The 26,116-nt window shown below is 39.3% G+C and overlaps 1 protein-coding gene across 1 annotated transcript in view; it reads left to right on the top strand.

The window, feature by feature from the left end:
* The window catches only part of CCDC180 (coiled-coil domain containing 180), a 38,407-nt gene extending 12,652 nt beyond the window's left edge, over positions 1–25,755 (top strand). The window contains exons 13-37 of the mRNA XM_077836098.1: positions 1,005–1,178; positions 2,615–2,730; positions 3,303–3,429; positions 3,905–3,929; positions 4,022–4,392; positions 5,868–6,085; positions 6,776–6,951; positions 8,316–8,496; positions 9,882–10,028; positions 10,335–10,479; positions 10,716–10,832; positions 11,361–11,459; positions 13,574–13,660; positions 14,416–14,606; positions 15,544–15,614; positions 17,219–17,396; positions 18,227–18,301; positions 18,839–18,905; positions 19,686–19,827; positions 20,367–20,527; positions 21,482–21,619; positions 22,344–22,455; positions 23,379–23,484; positions 23,977–24,115; positions 25,566–25,755. Of these exons, the coding sequence (XP_077692224.1) occupies positions 1,005–1,178; positions 2,615–2,730; positions 3,303–3,429; positions 3,905–3,929; positions 4,022–4,392; positions 5,868–6,085; positions 6,776–6,951; positions 8,316–8,496; positions 9,882–10,028; positions 10,335–10,479; positions 10,716–10,832; positions 11,361–11,459; positions 13,574–13,660; positions 14,416–14,606; positions 15,544–15,614; positions 17,219–17,396; positions 18,227–18,301; positions 18,839–18,905; positions 19,686–19,827; positions 20,367–20,527; positions 21,482–21,619; positions 22,344–22,455; positions 23,379–23,484; positions 23,977–24,115; positions 25,566–25,697 (3,495 nt within the window). The 3' untranslated portion in view covers positions 25,698–25,755. The remainder of the gene's footprint in view (positions 1–1,004; positions 1,179–2,614; positions 2,731–3,302; positions 3,430–3,904; positions 3,930–4,021; positions 4,393–5,867; positions 6,086–6,775; positions 6,952–8,315; positions 8,497–9,881; positions 10,029–10,334; positions 10,480–10,715; positions 10,833–11,360; positions 11,460–13,573; positions 13,661–14,415; positions 14,607–15,543; positions 15,615–17,218; positions 17,397–18,226; positions 18,302–18,838; positions 18,906–19,685; positions 19,828–20,366; positions 20,528–21,481; positions 21,620–22,343; positions 22,456–23,378; positions 23,485–23,976; positions 24,116–25,565) is intronic.
* The last annotated feature ends 361 nt before the right edge of the window (positions 25,756–26,116 follow it).

Here is a 26,116-nt window from a genome sequence, read left to right as displayed (position 1 = left end):
TGTGGTTGCTACTCTTGTGAGGGATGGATGGTCTTTTAGCTGAAGTACTAGCTGTGAATTTTTATTCCTGACTCTGTCGCTGACTTGTTGCTTGTTCTTTGAGATCATAAGATGGAACGTGATGTATAAGTGCAAAATATTATTATTTTCTTGGCCTCTTCTATTTGTTTACACTAGCTATTGTTTTTAACTTGTGCTAATTCTGTGCTAATTTATATGGGAAAGGAGGTGGGTTTCCGGTATTATCCACCAACAAAAGAGGACATGAATATTTTTTTGAGTGGTAAATGAGCTGAGCTTTAGCCATATGTATATGTTTTATTTTGATGTATTTACACATGACTATTAGATGTCAGAAAGCTATTTTTCCATCCATTGTCTTCGACTAATAAAGCATTATAGTACATATACTGATATCAGTTATAAATATCATAATCTGCAAAGTCATCTGTGAGGCTCATCCACTTTGGCACTTTGTTTTAGATTTTATCAGTGGTGAGAAAAATGTTCACTGAATTTACAGGACTGGAAAGGAAAAAAGAGTAGTCCAAAATCAGAGGCTGTGCAGTTGTTCTTTCACACTCTGTGTTCTAAATATCTTTCCAGGTTCTCATACCTTGCTCTTTGTCATGGTACCTAAGGGCTTCCAATTTCTGAAAAGTGGACTACTACCCCACTCCAACACCCCCACCCAAACAGCATTGTGGTGCTATCTTCTAATCGTATGATATGTCATTGAAAGTGGTAATGCTAGAAATTATATTGTTGATGGTAATATAATTCCCATTAGCACAGTTGCAAGAACAGATTGGATGGTAGTGACATGAAAAAAGATGGTGTTCTCTGATTCTTGCTGTACTTTCTGCTTTATCAGGTAACTGTAGGATTCCTCCAGGCAGCCTTGGCAAGTCAGCTATCCCCCTACTACTCATGCATCTCTACTCCCAGATATCAGTCTAATAATAATTTAATGATAATTTGTTCTATCCGTTTGATTGTTTTAGAGAGACTTTGAGGATCTGGCTAAACATATTGAACAGGGTTGCAAAGACTTGTACAAATATTTCCAGCAAGCTATTGTCCTTTGGGATGAACATCAGCTCAAACTGTCCCAGCAAGAAAACGAACTTCAGGTGAAACTGAGTGAGTGCCGGCGGAAACATGAAAACCTAAATCAGGTACAATCAAAAGTCTAAAATGTTGGTGTGGTGTAAAGAAACCACTTCCTAGCAAAAAGATGCTATTGATATCCAAAGAATCCTTTATAGCAAGTATAACTTAAAATGGGAGTGTTTCTCATGGTTTCTGCGTTTGGAAGGTGGCTGCATACTGCTAAGTGTATTAGTCTAATATCTGATACATCCTCTGAGGGAGACTATATCTTATTATTGACAGGGGAATGACCTCATTTATCTAAATTGGTATTTTCCAGCTCTAGCAACTAGAACCTTATTATTACTCATATGCGGTTGCATGCACATTCACAAGGAAAGTCTTATGCAGTTACAGAACCATGCATGTATATTGAGTTATCACATCATATTTGTGTTCTGTGGCTTGATAAAAGGATATTTTCAGGGCATTGTTCAGAATCTTTAAATGATTTTCGTACCTGTCAACTTTTGGAAAGAAAGCAGCATGGTCTCCCCTCTCTATGTAAGATCACTTTTCCCCTTCTGGAATGTCTTGTGCAGTCTCCCTGATCTCCCTGTACCTTTGGCAGAGGAAGCAGTAAGTGCCAATGGTGACTGAATTACTGGATATAGAAGCCTAGTCTGGATGTCTGTTGTTCATCAATCAAGATCTCACTTCTACCAGGCTTGATAGAGCCCCAAAGAAGTGGATGAGGTAGTGCTGCTTGATGATGAATTTACCAGGCCAAACATCCCAGATGGGAACTGAGACAGAGGTGTTCTCACATATTATCTAGTCTTCACTGTTCTTTTGCTTGGGCAAATTCTATCCATTAGAATCTTCAGTAACTACTTTGGTCCTGAAATGATGGGCCACCATGACTAGTCCAGGTGTCAGTGAGACTCTGGAGGTAGCTGAGGAATCCATTTTCTCCAGAAGCAGAGGTGAGTCTTTGACTCTTCCTGTGGTTCACTGGAGTGCCTGACTGCAGTGAGTAGTTTTGGTGAGCTGAGATTCACATCACTTGCCTTGGCCAGTGACAAATGTTGTGTTTGCAAAAGAGCAATAGCCTTGGAGTAAAGGCATGTAACACTCACAAGGCATGTGCTAGCTCTTTACAATAAGTTCTTGATAGCTTAAAACTGAAATTCTCTTACCTTATATATATTCTTTCTCTCCATTATTCTCTTTCTTACATGCATGGGCAAATACACATAGTGCTGTGATCACTTATTCTTTTTTAACGGGCACTGATGCCTCTGATTTGGGGGAAAACATACTGTCCGTAAATAGACATAAGGAGTTGGAGACAAGTTAGATCAAATTTTGAGCCTCAATAATGCCCCTTTAAAGTATTATCTAATGTATAATTAAAATACAGACGTGTACATGAAACTAATTACTTGAATCCTAAATAGATATGAAATATTTGGGCTTCTTACAGCTTTATGCTTATTGTTTGTTTTTCATATGGGCCCAGATAAGGGAAGCTAATCTGGATATAATTTTGGACAAACTGAGAACACAAAGCTCTGAGGGAAAGCTGAAGAATCTTTTAGGAAAGGCCTTTGCTTCTCTGGATGACATTAGAGCTGGGTATGTATTCTGGATTGTAGAAAATGTGACAAACATTCCGAGTGAGGGATGTCCAAATCTTGATAAGACCATTCCAATCACATTTGTGTTGTATTTTGAATGCATTTGTAGAAAAGCCAAAATTGCACTAGCTACTTCACCTTCAGGAAGACTAATGTCAAATAATGTACTCTCCTGTCTTATTGCATTTGCTCAGAGTGGGCAAAAAACTGTTGGCGCAGAACTCTGCTTTTTTAAAGAGTTGGGGGGAAACAAACAAATAAATAAATATGTGATTTTTAAAAAATGTCTTTCATTTGAATTTCTTGGGTTGACCTCATTAGTGTTCTGTATTATGCTAAGCTAGTCCAGGATATGCTAGCATAAAAATTAATGATTTAATCACAAGAACATTGCAGTAGCCCTGGAAAGTAAAGATCTTAGATAATGGACTGCATAGGTCAGGAAATTGATTTATGCCAACAACTTCACTTCTAGATCACATATTAGATGCAGATGTATATTATGTTCACATTTAATTTTTATTATATTATGTAATGAATTCTCTTAAATAGCAACCTGGTATTTGACAGGTATGAGGCCTTTCACCAAGACATTGTGAAGATGGTAGCATCCTACCCAGAAGCTATACTGAAGGAATTGATTTCTTATAGTGCATCCATTGGCCAGTATTTTGGCGTAAAGGAAGTCTATAAACAGGTATAAAGAAAACAAACTTCTTATGATTTGAAATCTGGCTGATGCATTGTTGTTTCATTGTTGGGGATCTTGCATTCAAATCCATTTAGATTTGATCAATCAAAGATTAGATCAAATGAAGAAGAGTTTTGGCCACCATAGGACTGAGGTTCATTGGCAGAGCTGAGTGAGGGAGACTTTTTGCATCATCTGCCCACACTGTGCTTACCTCCACCCTAGTCTCAAATCTGTCATTTTCATGGCCTACGTTTCAACAACTTCACCTACATTTTAAAACAGAAAAATTAGAATTAAAAAATCATTCAAATCTGGATTACATTTTAGAAATGAGTTCCTTTTAATGATAAATTATTACTTTGAACTTTCAAATGCTGATGGAGTACATTAATTTTGGAAAGTGAAGTGAATTTGATGTTATTCTAAACAAGTAACTTGTCACCTTTGTTTCTTTTTCTTCTCAATCTTATCCGGGGAGATGGGCTCTGCATATGAAGAGCAAGGTAATGTCTCAAGAGTACAAATCTTTATTTTTTTAATCTGTGCTTCTTTGGAATGTGACTGATGACATTTCTGTCTTATTTTAATTGGGAAGTATTTGTTGAAGACTCAGAAGTTGAAAGTATGGCAGAGGCGACAGGGGATAGCCTTCTACAAGAAACTGAAGAAACAGAGCAACAGGCTGAGAGTTTTCCACAAGGAAGTACAGAAGCAGAGCAGCAGGCTGAGAGCCTCACAAACAAAACTGAAGAAACAACAACAGTCGAGAATGAGGAAAGCATTGTACAAGAAACTGAGGAAACAGAGAAACCAGGGGATGAGGAGAGCACAGCTCCAGAAAGTGAAGAAACTGAACACTTAGAGGACAGTGAAGAAAGTGAAGCAAATTCATTTGAGGATGGAGATAGTCCTGCACAAGTGTCTGAAGAAATGGATTATTTGAAAGATATTCTTCCTGAGTCTGAGGTAGGTCTAATTTCTTCATAAAAATAAATCAGCTTCAGCACAAATGCAAATCTTTTTGATGTTTATACAACCAAAGCACATATGGGTCTTTCCTGTATTAGTTTAGTGACATTCTGTAATATGTACCATTAGGTATTTAGAGCAGCTGAAGATTCTGTATTGAGATGGTGAAGCCCATACATTAGTGCATGACCATTCCCTCATGCACTTTTCCTGTCCTTTTTCCAAGAAACAGCCAAAAAGAGACTTTTCTGACGTGGGTCTGTTTCCTTCCTTCATTTAGTATTGTCAGCCCAAGGTGATGATATAACACTATCTCTATAGTTCATTGTTTTCTTTTCAGGTCTGTACTTAGTGGAGAACCTAAATGGTCAGTGCCGCAATGTAACAGAGCCTTTTATGTGAGTGGCGTGCCTCTGAATAGTTGGGAGTTGGTGGCAAGACATTAAAACAAAGTTAACTAATTAGTGTAGTACTAGTCCCTCACCGTATGTCTGGCCTTGCCACGTGTGTGTTCTGCACATTTCAGCAGCACGATCCTGAACTGGAATTCTTCTCATCCCCTGACATTAATGGTCCTATTAGGTCAACCCAACTGGGAACCAGTAAGCATTTTGCAAAGAGAAAAGGAGTACTTGTGGCTGTAGCTCACGAAAGCTCATGCTCAAATAAATTGGTTAGTCTCTAAGGTGCCACAAGTCCTCCTTTTCTTTTTGCGAATACAGACTAACACGGCTGTTACTCTGAAACCTGTCATTTTGCAAAGGTTGTCTCAGCTGAAAATCACTCTTTGCTTTGTGTATTTTACAGCTGACAGAAAGAAAAACTAGTTCCTAATTGTAATATTGCTTTGGGGACATAGGGATAGCTGAGGAAACTCTCTCTAAATTACAAAAGAGCATTTCAACAAAAAACTACAAAGGCAATTACAAAATCTATAGTGAAACTAGACAACCTTTCAGCCCATATATCCGAGCATTTGCAGCTCATGTTTCAAAGGGATTGAAATAATAATAAAACTCAGCAAAGAGGATATATCTGTATCCAGATCTTAATAAGGTTCTTTAAAAAAAATCCAAATCATGCAGACCTTTTGCTGGCTATGCTGTAAAGTTTCATTTGTATTATTCCTGGAGACACTGACAGAGGTACTGGTGACCTGAAGCTAGTGACCACCCTGAAGTACTAGGATATTCTTCATTTCTCTGTAGATTGAAAAAAATGGAATGACTACCTTCTACTTTTTGCCTTGCACAAACACTGCTAGGCTAACAGCAAAGTATCAGCATGCTGAGATGCACAAACTTGCGTGCTCATTATAGCTTTGTTTTCCAAATTAGGAATCAGAACATGGCTCATGATTCTTGAAATCTATAGGTTCTCAACATTAACCTGTGTATAGCCCATGTTAGTAGGTCTTTAAAAACTTGTCAGTAGCAAAGATAACAAATGATGATTTCCTGTTACCTTCCTAGGTTCTGTTCCATGATTACAGTGAGGCTGAAAGCTGTGAAGTAATAGCAGAAGTCTTCACCACCTCTAGTGGGAACACTTACTCAGTCCTTGGGCATGAGGAGACTGGCAAGACCAAGACCTCCGAGATCTATTATGCTGCATTTGCAGAAAAAACACTTCCTGTGTACCTGGAGAATGTGCTTGTACCAGACAGCTTGTTTACAGAGCTTAAGAAAGAGTTAGTAGAGTGTAGTTTGTCCTTTTTTCTTTCCCCTAAGTAATTGACACACCTCAGAAGGTTTGGAGGTAAAGTTTGAATGAGCATCCAAAAGTTATCTTAATGCTACCCCCTTGTTATTATTATTTCCAAAAGAATAATAAGAAACATTTTATATTGCATTCCATCAAACGTTTAAGTCTTACTGCACCTCTGTGAGGAAGACGGTATCCTTATTTTAAAGACTGAGGCACTGAGAGGTTACTGCCTTGTCCAGTCACACAACAAAGCACTGGCAGAGCCATGAACTCAAAGCATCTAGCCTCCAATTCCTTGCTCAAAATTCTGAACCCTATCCCTCCAAGTCCCTTTTCTCATCCTTCGTTTTGACAAAGCACCAGCTCTTCTGCAGTTGTATTTTAGCAGTTGTATTTCGATTGAAAGCAGTGGATTAACTATATCAAAGAAATCCAGGGCAGGATGAGTGAACTGAGATGCTGTAAAGAGAATAACAAGTTGGGCAGGCTAACATTATTTATTGTTGTGCGATTGGTGGGAAACCTTATCTCAGTGGAGTCAGACTCCTCAGAGCTTGTTTTTTTTTTTTACTGAGATCTTTGAGGAGTTTTTCTCCAAAATGAAATCCTTTGTCTCTCACACACATGCATGCACTCTGTCTCCCAAAGCAATGTGTTTGCTTTTCAATCGTAGGATCCGCCTCTGCTTTTTTGAGCACCTCGAGAAGTGGTTTCCCCAATCCTTGTCCAACTCCTGGATCATTGTAACAGCCAAGAAAGAGGAGCTGAATTCGGAACTGCAACTGCGTCTTCACATGCATCAGCCAAGGCGCGCGCACATAGAAAAGGATATCCATAATGTCAGAGCTGGTACATATATTCACTTTGGGCATCACATCTCTTTTTTAGAGCTCTCTGGGTGTGACTCATAACGTGGCACAACAGTGGCTAGTGTTAATTGATTCAATATTGGGGAATAATGTGGGTTCAAGGGACCTTTTCCAGCTCCTACCCTAAACTTGCTAGTTTCTTACATATTGTGGGAGGGTTTTAACTTTCCTTTTTCATAGCTCACATTTGTTTTCTCCTGGTTCACACTAAGAAGAGATTCATGAATGACCCTCTGAGCTGATCGTTAACAATGCAGAGCATCCACAGGTCCCATTGAAGTCAAAAGGAGCAGTGGATGCTCAGTACCTTTGAAATTCAGCTAATAATGTTTTGTTGTGGCAGACAAAAGAAAAAGAGGGGATTTTAGAATAGTTTTAGAGAAAGAAGTGACAAAGTTTAACAAGAGCCTGGATGTAGGAGAAGGATTGAGGTGTTGAAGGTATCACTGAGGTTTAAAGCTGGCCAGAAAATGAAATTTCTATCCTGTGGAAAATGTTAAAGTGTAGGAAAAAATTACATCTCCATTTGGGATGAAAAATAGAAACCTCTATATTTTTCGCAGGACAGACATTCCAAAAATTTCATTTTAGGTCAGCTTGCTATCTGGCTGCCTGGAAGGCTCTTGTCAATGTCTCTTTCCCTCTTATATCCAGCACTCCAGCTCTCTGCCTCCCTGTCTTTCAGTCTCCCTGCTTCCCGTCCGGAGAGGGCAGGTGGACAGCCAAGACGTTCAGTCTCCCTGCTTCCCCACAAGCTTGGCTGCAGCTCCCCTTCAGGCAGAGAACTGGGAAGCTATCATTTTGATTTTCCTAATGGAAAATCAAATTTTTTTTTTCAAAATTGAAATTTTCCCACAGAAAAATTTGGCTTTGCAAAAGGAGCATCATCCATTGGACAATCATTCAGACAAGAAATTTCCCAACCAGCTCTACTGAGGTTGCAAGTCTGGGTGATGGGAAGGATAGTGGAGATGTCAGCAATGACTGAGAAGGGAGGGAGAGGAGAAAGCATAGGAGCAGAGGGGAGAAATTCACATTTTAACATATTGAGTTTGAAATAAATCCAGGAGAAGTCAGAGAGGCATTCAGAGATGGGAGAAAAGTCAGGGATACAAAGGCAAATTTTCTTCTTCTCGGTGCTAATTTCATGGCTGATGTGAGATTTGCCTGGTTTGTTTTCACCCCTCTTTTCACACCACCAGCCATCTTCTACTGAGCATAGTGGCTAGTTGTTGGAGTAAGGCAGAGTCACCTGTGTTGGAAGTCAGGAGCGGTCATGTCATGCTCGGGCTCAATCCAAGCTTGAGGCGATGGCCATCTGAGAGTATTTTCCTTTCCTCTCAGCGGAGTTGCTTCTTCACCAAGACCGTTTGGAGTGTCACTGTGCAGGGGTGGTGGAAGCTTTGACCAAGGAGAAAAATGAGTTTATGAAACTGAGAGAGGACCAAAATAACATCAGCAAGAACTTCGGCAGAAGGATCCAGGACATGGAGGCCATCTTCCTCAGTTCCACTAAGGCTGAACAGTAAGCACATCATGAGTCTCATGATTTGTGAGGTTTCCCACTCCTGGACTGCATCCTGAGTCTGCCTTATCCCAGATTTCCTGAACAGCAGCATGTATCATCATTCTTTGAAGCATTTATCATACTGTTTGATTGCCAGACAGCTCATTTGACTGAGGTAGGATCATTTGATCTAATTATTGTTCTGTCCACCTTCAGCTGGACAATAACTCAGAGTGGGACAATCTTTACCAGGTTCTTTTGTATAATGTACAGTCACATGACTCTGTGATCTAAAACAGAAAAGCTTCGGCATAGAGGAACAGATACTTGTACACGCTGAGATCAAAAAGCTCATGTATCTGAGACATTTATCATTATCCAGCCTTAGTACAGTATTTATTGCTCTTCTGCTACTTTTAGGCTTCTCACCCATGTTTTACGGCAATTATAATAATGAGGGAACAATAGTGTGAAAAATAAAACTAAATACAAACACACTTTATCATTCCCAGGATACTAGAAGGCATGTCCAATAATGTTTGGGCAAAAATGAAATAACAAATGGAAATGACAATGTGTAAATAAATAAGAGGAAAATTCCATTTACATTCATTTATTTGTGTGCGTGTGTGCCCGTCTGCGTATATGTACTAACTTAGCTCACACAACTATTTCTCACAACAGTGATGGTGTCCGAACTATGGAATAAACATAAAGATTGGACCACGCTGAGTTCTTTTTTTCCATAATATCCTTTGCAAGGGAGACACGTGGAATGCTTTTCTCACTTTAATCTCCATTCCTTTGAGTGATAGTCTTCGTTACAAAGAAATCCTTTGGTTAACTCAGTTAGACTCTCTGTTTCCTCTCTCAGTGCACTGTAAAACCTAGAAACCCCAGGTACTGTGAAGTCAGTTACTCCAGGTCTCTTTGGCAGAAGTAGAAGTTAATATCTCAAGACCAACACCTTCTGTGCCATTACTCTTTAATGTGTTACCTCATAAATATGAATAGGAAAAGTAAAGCTTCTTCCGGGTTTATCTCCCTGCTAAGAAACTAAAGTCATTGGTGAATTTTATAATAATTTTAGAATAAAGTAGAAAAAGCTTGTTTCATGTATCCAGATTTTATCCAGGCTACCTATCCTGTATACTAGCAGCAATTGGCAAGTTAGGTTATGATAGCACATGTATGAGATTCCTCTTTCATACCACTGACTGTTTGCTAGTAGTGTGTCTGCTGTATGCTGCCACATCAAAACATTCACAATGGAAGAGAAACAGAAGCGCACTGATTAAACTCTCATTCTTCTGGTACCTCTAAGACACAGCAGCCTTTGAAAAGGAATGTCTACTCTTCCATAGATTTCCCTGAAAAGGCCGTCTTTTGTTATTTGCTCTTAGGTTGGTTGCTCTAAGCAACTCTCTGCACTCAGAGCTGCTTAATCATGTAGAAGTTATCCAAATATCCCTGCGGAGTTACCGGAACTATTTAGAAGAAGCCTTGGGGAAACTACGAGATTCAAACGTGGACTTTCTTAAAGCTTGCAGGTATAAGGGGGAGGTGCGAGTGTGTTTATTTCTATATCAATCTCTGTTTGCCTGGCTTGTATGGTTTTATTTCTCTCTCTCTCTCTCTCTCTCTCCTTGTCTCCTTACCTAAATTCTGTAATTTATTGTCAAGTCAGCAAAATAAAATTCAAGTTCATCCTTTAAAAAAGTGTATTGCTAATATTATAATAGTGTTTTCATCCCATGAAAAAATATATATAATAGGGATTGTTCAGCTAAGGATTCTTTTGAGGAGGTGGCAGAACCCTAAGACAATTACTTTCCTTTCTCACCTATTGTTTTCAGATTGTTTTCAGAGGGAGGTAACTTTTCTCCAGAAGAGGTGGAGTTCTTCTGTAAGCGTCTGGAGAAAGAAACGGGACGCATTGACTTCATTGAAGGCTTAATCATGATTGATATGGAGAAAATGGAGTCAAACTACTTAGAGCAAGTGGGCAGATCTTCATTCCCTTCTAGTGTTCAAATTCCTGGCTGCTGCTCATGTAACCATTGTAATCCCCTGTGTTCCTAGATTTTGGTTGTGAGACTTTCTTAGATTTAGTTAATATTTGTGTGACATGATGATAATGGAAAATGATTATATAAATGCTAAGTGTTATTATTAAAGGCTAAGAAAGACAGGTTTAAGACTGATTTATCTTCTGATTTTTGGCTTTTGTTTTCAAGGCTACTGAGGTTATCAACAAGTTTGAAACAAAATTCCATAATCTTGCAGTGGATCGTCTCTTCATGGAGAAAATCCAGAGGTTTCTAACAAACCTACAAGTGAAAATCAAATCAGAGGTACAAATACAAATTCCAGAACTTTAGTTTGGTTCAATCTCAATCATTTATATATTTCACTTATTCTATCCAAAGGGGTTTTGGCTGGGTTTGGAGAGACAAATGCACAGATGGGACATAGGTACAATGTTTTTATCTATTATTTAAGGACTGTGTTTTCCTCTGTCATTGCCAGCCTTGAATCTGGGGATCTAGGACCCAATCCTGCTCCTGTTGCAGTCAAGTAGGATCGCACCCTAGGTTTGCAGCACTTCACTCTAACCACCTACAACTAAATAGACCAGCCATCTGGTTGATGCAATATAGGCCATGAAAAAAGAGTTACTGTTGTAAATCACTGAATTTGGCTTCCATTTTGGGTACCAGTGAGTCAATGTTTTTGTTCTTTGAAAATAAATAGTATGCTCTTTCATGAGGATCTCTGTGCTTGCTCTCTCCTGGAGAAATCTTTTGATAGTTCTATAAATGTTTGAGTGTTCATTTATCTCAACTGGGTTTTCATTTCACTAAAATCTGCTTCTGTTCTAGGTGGCAAACTCCAATTTCCAGGCACAGACATTAAACTCTTCTTTGGAGAAATTCCTTAAGAAAATAGATGCTTGTGCTCATCCTACTGTGGATAAAGAAGTAAGTTCCAAAGAGACATCATGTAGCTGTATGATGTGCATGTTTGTGTGTGTCTGTTAGTATCCACCATAGTTCATTGTAGTCAAACTGGCATGACATATTGTAGTGAACTATAGAGGGAAAAGGAGGATATTGCCAAACCAGCAATAGGAAAAGTGCACACACATAAATATATAGATTTTTTTTTTTTAAAAAAAAGTCAAGAAAAATACCCAAGAATATAAATAAAGCTTTTGAGAAACATGAATTTTGGTAATGAGGCTGCAAAACTGGCAGTGCCAATCAATCCTCTTTAAATTATCAGAAAGTCTTTTTACCTGCTTTTGGAACAGTGAACTATCAGATTCGTGCAGCTGCCTACTGTTTAACAAAGGAAAAATTCGTAATACATAATAAAAAATCAGCTACATCCAGGGTCATGTGGCACAGTAGGTTAATGCATAGGCAATTTACTTGAGGAGCACTGAGTTCAAATTCTAAATTTTGACCTTGTTCATAAGTGGAAAATTAGTTCACCCTGAAATGAGTCTCCATTTGTGCACATCAAAAAAATCACCAAACAAGTTGACGCCGCATTCTTCGCTCAAGAAGCTGTTGTGGAGAGGCTTACTCTAAGGTGTCCAAGGTAACAAAGAGCCAACTCAGCCTGTCACACAAAATTGTTTACAAAAATGAGCAAAACTTGAAGCAAGACTGGAAGAAACAAAAGTTTACTACCACTACTCAAGGACTATGTTAAGATCCTGACTGGTGAACAAAAGAGAATGGAATCGGAAATTAATTAACTAAAATTGATGTGTTGGAAGGTTGTCTTACTTGGTCCTTTTGGGGTCCTTAGAAAGAGACAGGGGAGGGAATCAGGATGCCAGGATGAAGGAAAAGTAGACTGAAAGGAATTAACTTTATCATTATGGTTCACACTCCTATCATCTCTTATGACACGGGGTCCACCATGATACCATTGGGCCTTCGTCAACCTGATCCTGAGAGATGTCCTGGCCAGACTAGGCCAGAAATAGGGATCCACACATCAACACCTGGAATGTGTCATGTGTCTTTTACCTTCCCAACCTTATTTCTTCTCTTTCCTATCGCTCTCTTTTTTGCCTTCTGTTTAATAAGAGTCTGGCTTAACTGACCAAGACTATCTCTATCGCAACAGTGCCATGAGCCCTTGACCAATGAGGCAGCTAAAACCAGTGCCCTAAACAACAAGTTTGCCAGGTTTTGGAGTGGCTGATGAGGCCATGTGTTTCTGTAGCAGTGAGGTTGCAGGTGAAAGTCATCACCAGAGACAGATGCTGCATCTTCTGCCTTTGCTATTCTTTGCTCTCCCCTTCTGTGTGTATTTGTTTTGTGTAGTCTTAAAGGAAGCAGGACTGGATTTCAGCAACAACAACATCAATTCCAGACCATCTTAGCTTGTTTTTTTTCTTTTCCCCAAAAAGGACAGTTATTACCATCTAAAAGGCTGTCAAACAGGAGGTTCTCACTACAAAAACTCTCTACAGCTAAAAAAAGAATGAGGGATGTTTTTAAAATGTAAGCTTTTCTTAATACTCTAAATTTTAAATGATTTAATTGTTTTTCCTTCCTTTTTCTATATCTTTAATAAAAAGTTATAAAGATTTTTAATGACATTTGTTGCCCTGGGCTAAGCAGGCCGAGGTCTCTGTACTCAAAACCCTCAATCATGTTAAGCTGTTTAGTGTTTTTTCAGTGATAGGGTCAGGTTAACACCTTTGACTCTCGGGGTCCATTTATTCCATTGATATTAACACAACAAAGTTCCTTCTCCATGCTTTCTCGCCCTACTATATCACAGCTGATAAGAGTCATGAGAAGTTGCGTTGGTAGAGACACTAAAACCACTAGTCCTTCATTTTCCTGACCAGCATATTCACACTCAAAATTATTTTCAAAAAAGAAAAACATCAGCTTCTATAGGCAGTGAATTGATCCCTTGGTTTCCACGAATGCCTAGATACAAGTGATAGAACAGATTAGAAACATCTTTGACAGACAGATGTGATATATCAACATGTTTGGTACATTCTAAATTTTCTACCATATTGAGCAAAATGCTATCCACATTATCCTTTCCTTTTAACTAGGCTGTGACTTCGGAAGAACTGTATGACTTTGCCAAAACTGTGATGAAAGAACTGAAAAAAAGGAGCAAGTATCTCAATTGCCTACTGGTAACAACAATCATCCCCTTCTGTACTGTAAGATAACAGGAGCCGGAATTGCTATATTTTGTGTAATCTTCGGGTGAATTTTACTATTCAAATGCAAACTATTTTGATTACTCCTGTATTTTAAAAGGTTTTCAGAATCCATATTTTGAATTTTCAGGTAAAGCGTACGTATGCCATTGAATTTCAAATGATCACAAGCTGCCCAAGAGGTGGTGATATAGGGCCCAATCTTGCAAGGTACTGAGTGCCTTCAACCACCAATGAGGCTATCAAGTGTTGAGGGTGCTCAGGACTACTCAGGAGATGCTCAGCACTTTGTAGAAGGTGATCCTTAATGAGAGGTTGTGCTTGTGCATGTATGTGTGTTTGAGTGTGTTTTTAAAGGTTTCTTTAAGGAATTCAGATGCACTTGCTGAAGGCTTTGATGGGATAGCAGATTTTGTATCAGGTGATTAATCTTCCTTATTGGTTGGTACATCTTCTTTATAGAGTGTTTTATTTTGTAAACTAGAAGGCATCATTATTATTAATTATATTTATTTGAAGATTGCTTGTAATAATTATAGTTATACTTAACTCTCAACCTCTCATAGCTGCAGAAAAGGGAAAAATCAATTGGAAATGTTTCTAAGTTATAAAACGTTTTCATCTAACCTGTGGGGCAGCACAGATGGTAGCCGGCACCTCCATGGAATAGTATAACTAACTTCCTGTTCTCTTTAGTAATATCTAATTTTGTTTTCCTTCACTTCCAGGACCCCATCCCAGCTCAGACAGAGTTTGCATTACGAGGTTCCATTGCAGCTGCAATCCGATCAGAGAGTCTCAAAGAGGAGAGTAGGATGATGGTTATGGGGGCAGATAATGTTCCACTGTTGAATCCAAGCAGAATTGGAAAGTCAGTAATTGATGATGTAGCAGTAAGCGTTATCAAAAATTTACTCCAGTAAGTAAATGCTCTCTGTGCCTAAAGCTGTTAGTCCTTTAACTTACTTAATTTTTTGCTCACTGTCATGTTGTGCACAGGAGGCAGTGTAAGCAATTCAAATACATATTTATTACTTTTGCCCAACAATTTATGTTCCTTTGTGTGTCTTGACAATTTTATTCTTAACTATCGTTTCAACTAATTTGCCCAGTACTGATGTTAGACTTACTGGTCTGTATTTGCTGGGATCACCTCTAGAGCCCTTTTTAAATATTGGCGTTACATTAGCTATCTTCCAGTCATTGGGTATAGAAGCTGATTTAAAGGACAGGTTACAAACCATAGTTAATAGTTCCGAAATTTTGCATTTGAGTTCTTTCAGAACTCTTGGGTGAATGCCATCTGGTCCCGGTGACTTGTTACTGTTAAGTTTATCAATTAATTCCAAAACCTCCTCTAATGGCACTTTAATCTGTGACAATTAATCAGATTTGTCGCCTACAAAGGATAGCTCAGGTTTCACTAGTTCTATTAAATTTCACTAGTTCAACTAAAGTGCTGTAAAAATAGATGTTAACTGGCTACTAGTTTTCTGGCTTCAAGGGCATTGTTTGAATTAAAGGGAGATAAAATGTTACGTAAAGGTAAAAGTATGAGGAAAATGTATAAACGTTAATGAATAATTAGACAGTGGATGGTGTGAAATGGCAAGCTCCAGACCTTTTCAATAGCATGTTTGAGTGCACAATTGTGCTTGCAGAAACTTCTAATTTACAATTATGCTAGATCATTTGAATTGTTCTCACGCAAATTATTGCAGTTAGACGTGCATTTGTAAATTTAGCCCTAACATTAGGCAGTATCTCAGAGATTAAAGTGCTCTCAGACCATGACAATAATAGAGAACTGGTAGCTGGGTATTTAGAAGCCACATAGCTCTTAATTTTTGTTGCAGAATTCAGCAACCAAAGAAATCTCCAGAACTGCGGCATGAGAGAGATGATCGCTCACAGTCAGTAGCAGGAGGTATGCAAGCAGTCTTTTTACTGCTGAAGTTTTCTTTCTTATGGATTGACAGAAAGAAATATATATTTTAACTGGAAACTCTTAATATGTGACTATATATTTATACCTCTGAGCAGGAATAAAGTACATATCAGCCTACTACAGGCCATGTTTTTTCTTGCTTGCATCATACATGCCAGTTGACTGGGTATGTGTGCACCAGACATCCTTTGGGATATGGTGTGCAGGGAAACATACTGGATAGCCATATCTCCTAGTACTGTCTTGAGAGGTTTGGATGAATCCTGTCCTGCTGCTTATGAGAAGGAAAAAGGCCCCCTACACACTCTTTGTCCCCAACCATATGTGTCAGTATACAGGGGACAAGACTTATCCCTATATCTTTATGTGAGTGCATATATACTCCCATTAGGAGAAGGCAGTGGTATTCTCTCTCTCTCTTTTTTGTTTTTGTTTTGTTTTAAATGAAGGATTATGTTGGTTTAGGTAAAGTGTTTGTGGCAGCTGTTCATGTAATTCCATTGAGGTTTTGAAAGTGGCAGCTTTCCATATAACTCCCATGGAGGTTAATAGGAGTTTTAGAGCTAAACCCCATGCAGCACTTCGAAAATGTAACCGTGATGGAGATCCAGTAATGGAGTAAGCCCTCTTCCCACATCCTTGCCTTGGTCCTAGACATGATACAATGTGAGCTTTCTCAGGCTGCCTAATCAATAACCTCCCTCTGACATGGAGAGTCCACTCTGGGCTAGCCATACCTGCTCATTTCTGAGCCTCCCTTAAGCAGACACTGCCATTTGTGTCAAACATGTGGTAGTTTTATGAGGACACACATTCACCAGAGGCTGAGTTGAGGCCATCAAACTCAGGTCACTTAGTACTTCAAGTCGGACTTAAACTCTGGTGTGAAAAATGAAAGCGGAGAGCTGTAGCCAGAAAAGAACCCAACTTCTTATGAAAGAAGTATCTAATCAGGCAGGGACAAATTGGTTTGGATGAGATAAAAATATGCTCATATCTTCATCCAAACCTTTCTGAGGTTCAGAAACTGTTTGCTTAACTTCTCTGTATGTTTTCCACTTGCTTTTGTTTCTAATTTAGTTCAGGACTTGAAGTGGAAATACCAAAACACAATGAAGCAGACTGTTCTTTTGTGGCTGGATTTTACCCTTGTCTTAAATGGCACTGCAAGGGAATAAGACCCCTGAGCCCTTTCTTACCTTTGTGAGATATACCTGGATCTTGGGCCTGCATCTGGTGCAGAGGGCAGCTCCTAGTTTCTAGATTCTCTTCCCATGAGCATATACATGGAATGGGGCTGGAGGGAAGCCAGGAGTGGCAGAGGCTCATACCTCTTCCCTACCCAAAGGTGATGCAAGGAGCCCTTCCCTGGGTAACTGCTGGGGCAGCATACCTACATCTTGCATAGAGTAGCACCTAGACTTCTGGGTGCTGAATCCAATTTAGAAACATCTTGATGTTTTCTCTTCACTTGTGTCAATTAATGTGAGGAGTACTGAGCATGGAAGTGAAAACACATGCTGTATAAATGTATAGAAATGACTTCAAATTTGACTTACAGAATTTACTTCTTTCCTTATAAGGGATTTATCAACCCATTTATCAGCCGATTTATCAAGCAACTTATCAGGCTCCCACAGCACAGAGAGGTTCTGTTTCAAATCTGCAGGCTGAAAATCCCCAGAACGCTGTTCTTTATAGCAATTTATCTGTAGGACCCAAGATGTCTACCTCTGTAAGCAAAAAGTTGTCAGTGGGGAGGTAAGGACTATGGAAAGAGAAACTCCAGCATCTTGTGTATGTGGGGTTTTTTTTGTCTACTTCTCTTTCTTGTCTAACACTAGCCTGCTTTCCATCCTCCCACACATTCTCACTACTGTTGGTGTGAGCCTTTTCCCCAGCGGTGCCTACCATCTGGAACAGCTGCGCTGTGTATTTGTGCCTTATCTGCTCGCTCTCATTTCAAATCGCGTCTCAAACCTCACCTCTATCTATTAATTTCTCTCTCCCTCTCCTATTTCAGTTAATACAAAGGGTTTGGGGATGCAGGTTGATGCTAAGTTGTGTGTATGTAATATAAAAACACACAGTAATTTCCAAATATATGGATGTGTGTGTATATTATTGATAGCACAGACAACACAGGTATTATAATTTTCAAATGTGGGTGCCTAAACTGGATGTCCTATTTTGGAAACTCAAGTTGGCTCTTAGACACATTAAATGGGCATTTATGTGGCTAGATGCTAATCTGTATGCAGTGTAGTTGTAGTGATATTGATCGCGGGATATTAGAGAGACAAGGTGCATGAGATAATACCTTGTAGTGGATCATCTGTTCTAAAGGAAGGTCAGGAAATAGAGGATCTGGAGGGCCCATAGGAAGCAGAATCCTGAGAACGTCTCTATCAGATGATAATTTTCATGTAATATAAATGTGGGGCATGAAAATCTTCCCAGCTTTCTTTTTTAATTTGATAACGCTCATATGACCATAGTATCATAAACAACTGGTGAGAGGGGGTGGAGAGAGACTATGTATTAAAAGTCTGAATTCTTTTGAATAAAGTAGAAAATCTTTGCCTTTTCAGCATACAAAAATACTCCAGAACAGGTCGAATTGACAAGAAGTTCCACATCTTTGGAGAGAAGCCTAAAGAATCTGAGTAAGTTTGCTCTGTATTTCGTAAAGTATTGATCCAATACACCATTAAATTGCTATTTTTGTAAAGCTAGATTAGACAATTGTACAGTCTTAATGTGAAGTGTTAATTATAGGTGTGGTTGTTTTATATCATTTGATGCATTGGACAAAAAGGGGTGGGACACAAAAGGAGAAGGGGTGGAAACCTGTCAAAAAGCATAATGATGGAAGCTATGGAGCTATATTATATATGCTCTTTAGTGTAGAAATTTAGCTGGTTTTGCCTTTTTTGTTATGCTACACCTAATATTTTCTGCATGGGCTTTTGTATGTGCATTTTACTCTTGTCTTTGCTTGCCTTGAAGAGGAGCTGTACCCAGAGGGATGGGGTCATCTTAGGCATTCTTACAGCAACGTACAAATATATGTTATTTACATTGTATTTATGATTATTTTAATATATGTACCTCTCATATTCAATGAGATAAAATGTTTTTAAAAGTCAGAAATATTCCTAGTACCAAGTACTTTTTGGATTGTCATTGTGTTTTGGTTTCAGTCATTTTAAGGGGATTATCACCTGTATTCTCTGGGAGGGTAATGATACCTTGCTGTATCTTGCTGAGGTAAGAAAACTTCATTTTCTGCAGTAAATTTCTACTATTGTGGATTTACTCCGGTAGTAGCTTAGCAATTTGGTTCTACTATATTGCATTGGAGCTCCACAATAATTTGTCTTACTCTATTAGTGCATCCAGTGTATAATAATAATAATACTTAATACATGCATTGGCTTTTATATCTTAAAGTTCTGTACAAACAATAACTAAACTTTATACCATCCCTGTTTGGCAGAATAGCAGGTGTGGATGAATATACATACCTCTGCCATAGTTATGTGATAGAAAGGCTTCATTACCAACACAACTCAAACCCTGTTAGTTGTAACGGGGTCAGACGGTAGGCGCAGATTAAGACAAAATGGAGGTGAAGAAGTCTTGGTCTCAGTTTTTCACAGATAAGGTATAAATATACCAAAATGCCCTGCTTTTAATGGCCATAACCACACCTCAGTGTCATGAATTCAGAGACTAGAACATCACCTTAATAACAAGATGATTAGGAAAGCTGAGATCAGAGACTGGATGTGATCTAGTTACAAGGGAAAGAGATTTGACAATACGCCTGATATCTGGTAATGAATCTGCATTCTCAGCAAACATTCCCTCTCTGAGCTCAGGTCAAAGCTGCTGGTAAAGTTCAAGTCGGGGAGGCTAAAGGTGGCACAGAATGAAGGGGAGGTTGAAAGCCCTAAAGATCCACTGTACTAATATATTTGCAATGGTTACTCTTAGACTGGACACTTTGTCAAGTCCTTTTCTTTACCACGTCTTTACCTTCCAAAGGAGTTTTACCGAAAGGATAAGCATCAAATCACGAGGCCTGAATATCTGCAAGAGACGTTTGACCATTGTGCAGAATTGTTTGGGCAAAAGCTCCTGTCTTATCAGAGCCAGACGGATGATTACCATAATTCCTGCCTAATAGGTAAAATCCTAGGGCTTAATACGTTGTCATATATATCAATTGGAATTGAAAACTGAAATGATCAGAAGTCCAGAGTTTTCTTAAATCAGTCTTGGGCCAATACCAATGGAAGAAGAAGGAACCAGAGTAGCCTTAGTATAAATGTAAGGTCCTGTTATCATTGAAAAGGCTGGAATCTCCGCTTTCAAATTATGCAGTTTTAAAGCCTAGTTATGTTTCCACTCCAGTCAGTGGCAATGCTCTTATTAACTTCTGTGGGACCAGAATTGGGCCAATTACCTGTAACTGGAGTGCTGTCAGTTACTAAAATTATGTGAGAAAGACCACTGGAAAAATATTTAATTGAAAGACCTGTACAAATGCTTCATGACCTGTGTGTGTCTCCAACCACTGGTCCTGTGAAAAAATTATCCCTGTGAAAGAAAATTCCAGTCACTTTTGGCACTTATACTATACATTAGTTTGATTGGTTTCTGGTTCCGTGACGTCAATGTCTGTATGTGACACAAACCTTCCTCTGGTTGTACCTTTTCCACCAGAGTTCTGGGATCAGTTGAAGTTGTTTGAAGAACATCTCCCTCAGATCTCCCATCTGGTTATCGACAGCCTTCTCAAAGAGCATGAGCAGCAGCTCAGACACTTCACTGATCAGATCCGGCAACTCTTCAAAGAACAGCTGGAAGAATGGGACAATGCAAAGGTATAGTTTATGGGCATGCTGGAATACCCTTCCGCATAAGGTATCCACAGTGTGACAGAACATGTTATTGTCATTTACATTAAACTCATTTGCTTGCTTATGCCACTGACTCCTAAACTACCCGCTGATTTAATTTCCTAGTTTCAGTCTCATGTTTTTAACTAGAATAGTTAAACTTGGAGGTAAGTTCAGACTTTCAAAAGCATGTTAGGATTTTGTTTTGTTTCCAGTATTTTTATTTGCTGTCATATGAATCTCTGTTCTTTGATTAAAAAAAAATCTCTAAGTGCTGTGTGTTAAGTGGAATGGTGATCCTTAGTTGACACTGGTAAGCTTGTGTGCACTATTCCTTTGGGAGCAGAGAATCTGGAAGTTCGGTGAGTATTCAGTGGATCAGGGCTGGGCACTCCAGAGGAATGCTCGGAGTTCTCAGGTACTATGTGCTTCTCGCTAACCTGTACAGAGAGAGCGAAGCCTGCAAAGGCCTGCAGGACAGTGTTAGTGCTGCCAGAGGCTGGTGGCATCAAGGGTCTGACCCACAGTAGCTACAACAAGACTTCCTCGTGCTAAGGGCAGGTGATAGAGAGGTGCCTCACAACACAGGGGACCCTTGAGAAGCATCACAATATCACTGATATCTCAGGGTTCTCTGCTGAAGCCTATCTGCTTCCCTCACCCTCTGTCATCTCTCTGTCCCCACTCTGATCTACCTGGGGATTCTCTCTGTGCAGCTTGTTGCTGTTCTTTATAGGGGAATCAGCTGATCCCTGCTCAGGTGTATCTCCTTAGTAACTAGGGTTTGCTGGCCTCCAGGCCTTTAGCCATTAAAGGGCATGCCACCCTGTTACAACCGATACACAAAAGGGTTGTGTTTCTACTCATCCCTCTTTCTCTCTAGGACCTAGTCACACATCCTTTACAGAAAATGCTAGTGATGTATTTGTTTGATTAAAGGCTGAGAGCAAGAACAAACTGCGTCCAGCTCTGGGGCACCCGGACAACTTACTCCAGCTGGAGGCTTTGTGCCAGAAGGAGTTAAAAAGACAAAAAGACCAAGCTGATGGGATACTCCTTAACGCCCAGAAACTGCAGGTATGAATGACATACTAGACTGTGGCTTGTTAGAACCTATTTGATTTCTTGCTCAAGGTCAGAGGTTGGATTTTAGGGTGCATTTTACCTCCCCATTAAAAGTGAACTGGAAAAGATTTTTAGTTTTAGGCAGCCCCATTAAAGACAATATCATATGACTCTTAAATTCTGTGCTGTCACCACTAGACCATGCTTTCTTCCTAAGATTGTAGTCAATCTGTTGTTCCCATGGGGTATTTAGTCACAGTGCAAACTGAGGAAAGGGATGAACTTGCATTTGTCTGCTCCCATAATGACAATATTCTGGGTTCTGAAGCTAGTGTTGTAGTGATGGCATGTGAGAATGGAGTAATGGTGACATCTCCTGGTTAGCTATCTTAATTGCAGCAGGTGATGAGTGTTTTCCCTGTGGATGTTTCAGTTTTCTGTTTAATCATATTGTGCAACTCGTCGGGCAGATTCTGTCTAACTACACAGATCTTCTTGTGCCATTTTATAATTTACATCAATCTGATCAGTGACGTGTTTGCATTCGGAGCATTCCAGAGAGGCCACTCTGTGAGCTTTTCATAAAGTGCTGCTCTGTAGCTGTTGCACAAAAGCAAAGTTGGAGAGTTATGTAACTCTTCAGAGCTGCTCTGAAAGGAGATGAGATTCTTTGGAGGGAGAACTTTTCCCATCTGCACTCATACTTGAGTCCTAAATGATAACTGTGTCCCCATAGGCCTGTGCTGCTGAGTGTGCCCAGAAATTTGTTTCTGCGCTAGCGAGCCTCACAGAAAAACTGCTTCTGGAGTTGGATGAAAGTATCACCATTGATGATATACAAGTAGCAAGTGAGTCAACTGAATGGAACACTTACCCAGTTCTCCGCTTCCTTCTTGATGCTTTCAGTAAAATGTTGTTAAAAGGAGAAATAGAGTTCCTTCTGTAATCTTCTGCACTATTCCTTCTAGAATTGCATATGCCTATTGCTCTTCATAGCTATATTTCATTATACTGAATAACTTGTAATACCAAACGCTGTCATCCATTGCTTTTTTTTATAGTGTTCCTTGTCTAAAGATTTCAAGGGAAGTTTTATGCAATTTAAGTTTTGTAAAAAGTACCCAGAGATTTGGATGGGTGCTATTCTGGTTGCTTTTCAGACTAACTACAAGTACAAATTTAGAGTTTGTGATTTCAGATCAAGTTCTCGAGAGCGACATATTTGCATCTCCCTTCTTCCCTGACTGACACTGTAGGTGAGGTTCTGTGCTGTGCCCCTTGGAGATGCAGCATAGACAGCACAGACCAGGGGGAGGAAGTGGTGAGGGTCCAATGGTAGTTTGTGCACGCAAATTCTAAGTTGTCGTGGAGGCTAATGCAGCCCCCGGCTGCTCTAATTACAGCTGCCTCCCAGGGCTGCCTGTTAACTAGTTTGTAGCCCAGAACTTTACCCCTGCTCTGGGTCTTGTGATCAAACCAGAATTGGCCCTGAGGATGTTCCAGCACCTCAGTCCCACCACATGGCAGTTCAGGATGCTACTAACAGGGTTCTAGGGCCAATTGGAAAACTATTTCTGTGCTCTGGTGATGGGGTTTAGGAATAGGAGACCCTTGAGTACTGTGAAAGGAAAGAATTTGGATGATCCACTGACTTTTGCAAAGTTACCTCTTGAAAACTGAAAGTATCCAGCTTTGTACAGTTGCTTTGGAGCAATGATATGTAGCTGATCTTGTTTTGCTGTTACTAAGTCTGTCCTTTGCTATGTCCCAGAAATTGAAATGCCAAAAGAGAAGATCTCCACCTTAATCCGTCGTAAACAAGCTGGGCTTTCTTTAGAGATCCATGACATTAAGCCAATAACTGAACGTGGCAGCAGGTATCACTAGTATATATTGAATGCTTCTCTGTACATTCTGTCAAAAATGCTTCTGGGTACTGTCCACACAGTTTTCTACTATACTTGTTGATGTCACTACACTTGTTGAACTTCCTAAGTTCTACCCACAACAGTTACGATGTTGTTTCTCTAGTAACTAATGTACTTCAGAGAGGGGGGAAATGCCTACCTCAGGACAAACCCTACCTGTTTTGATCATGTGACCACATATTAATCAATGGGATTCACACATAACAAAAAACAAAGCATTTTTTTGTTCTAGTTTTTTTTAAATAACTAAATTCCCCACTCCTAGGCTAAGAATATGAAAGACAAGTATTAATCTAGATTCTGCTTTTGTGGAGATTTCTTTCTGGAAAAAAAAATCTGTATTTCCTCTTTAGGTATAACTAGCAGTAGAATCGTTCTACTCCCTTACTCCTCCTCCTCCACCAAAAAGTTTTTAAAAAATTTCTTGTTTGTGGTTTTAAGGACTTGGCCAGGAATACCCAAGACCACGCTCACAGACGGTCCAGACCATATTCTCTGCAGAGAAACTGCCTCTGTAACAACAGCCAAAACTACTCTGGGTCATGTTTCAGCAAAAGAAGCAAGAGATGCAGCCTATGTGGTTTGTGCAGGGGAGAGGTGTAATTTCAAGGGGCTATAAGAGAAGAAAATGTATCTGCTCATAAAACCAAGGCACACTGCGAGTCTTTTCAAAGATTATAGTCAGAATCAGTGTGACTAGAAATCCCCTATCATTTCCATTTCTTTATGATGGTGACAAAAGTAGAAAGTGCTTGAGTGATTTCTGCTGAGAGCCTTTTCCATCAGGCCCTTCCCCACTTTTCAATAGGACAAAACAATGAGTGTTGCCAGAACAAATGATCACTATTGTATGTAAAGTTGATGATGATGTAGAGTTGCAGTTTGGAGAGTAACAGTGTTGTCAGGATTTCCCCCTCATGCTGTTTCAATACAGCACTCATTTCTCTTCCCAAAGTCTGCAATTTTAGTCTTGGATCACAAGGCTAGTTCTCCCTTGGAGTGGAATGGGTAGTAAGAGCCATTCCCATTTCCATCCTAAATCCTGAGTCATCTCAGATTTCTCTGCCACTAGCAGGGTCACTCTCTCGTCACTTTGGTCAGTAGGAAAAATGAACAGATTCCATTCCAGACTCCTTCAAAGCCCTCCAACTCACATTGCGAATAGCTCAAAGAACAGCAAAATCAGCAGCTGGGGAAAGGTGTTTTGTTAAGTCCTCATGGGAATAAAAGATCAATGCTGCTGGGCCAGTTCTGGAAGTGACTTTATTTCAACAATCATTTTGTATGGACAGTAAAAAATATATATATTATGGCAGAGGTAGCAAGACCATAAAACCGTGTCAGTTTTATATGTGTAGTAATGATGATGAAGCACTTGTCTCAAAACACTCCTGTGAAGTAGGAATGGTGTATGCATAGATGTATGTAAGTAATATTAATCATTGGTATATATCATATAGTACATACATGCTGCACAATAAAATATATTTTGGTAAGGCAAAATGAAACAATGTAGGTTCAAGAAAACCATTTTCATTTTTAGAATAAGAAATTATTTGTTTGGTCTGGAGGTTTTAATGATGGTAGAAGGTTCACAACTTCCCCATCCTGTCTAGGTGATGTACCTCAGAGCAGCTTCATCACACAGTTTAGCTCGTCTCTTTGTCTTACTGAGTTGTAGGACAAAAGTAGATTTGAGACTTAGAGCCCTTCCCCCTTCTAGAACAGGTAGATCTTTAGTCACATGAACTCACTGAGGTGAGATAGAGAATCTTACATTTGAACCCAATGTATACTTAAAAGCAAAACTTAAATATTTATTTTGTTTATTTCAGTACCCATTAAATAAAGGAAAGGAAAGAAGGCAATGAATAATTAAATACCTGTGTAACACTATTGTCAAATATGGAAAACAAGAGGCCAGTACACAATCATTTGACACAGCAGAGCAGGGCATGGAGTTAGAAACTAAAAAAAATGGCAGGTATATCTGATCTTAACCAGTTTCTTCTTTTTGGTTATTTGTTCAGAAATATAAGCATAAGCTGGAAGAGGAGTTTGCCAAGATTAAGGAGGAAAACACAGCCCAGCTAATGAAGGCTCAGCGCTGGGAGGGTTGGTGGAAACAATCTGTTCAGAAGATAAAGCAGCTGTATGCTTGAACCTCTTGTTACATGTAAATCTGTGTTGATAATATATCAGTATCTTTGTTCTACAAATAAAACTTTATACTTTACTTTATTAGAGGAAAAAGTATGAACATCCTGCAACTTTCCTAGAATAATTGGTGAGTGTCTGTAACTGGTCCATGGACAGTCCGTCTTTGCTGACTGGTCTGTGTCCAAAACTGATTCTGTCATGAGAATAATTAGTTGTTCTTGTGTCTCTTTATAACAGCCACTAACTGATGGAGGTTAGGAAGAAATTTCTCCTCTAGACTAGTTATTTTATAATTGTCCACTGTTGGATTACTTGAACCTTACAGGATGCTGCATTAGCTGCACCACAGCTCTGATCCAATCTGGCAATTCCTGTAACTAATGTACTTGATACCAAAAGGCTGATTGGTCTGTAATTAGAA

The sequence above is a fragment of the Eretmochelys imbricata genome, chromosome 16 (genome assembly GCF_965152235.1).
Source record: "Eretmochelys imbricata isolate rEreImb1 chromosome 16, rEreImb1.hap1, whole genome shotgun sequence".
NCBI lineage: Eukaryota > Metazoa > Chordata > Testudines > Cheloniidae > Eretmochelys > Eretmochelys imbricata.
This window is presented reverse-complemented; position numbering and strand designations above follow the sequence as displayed.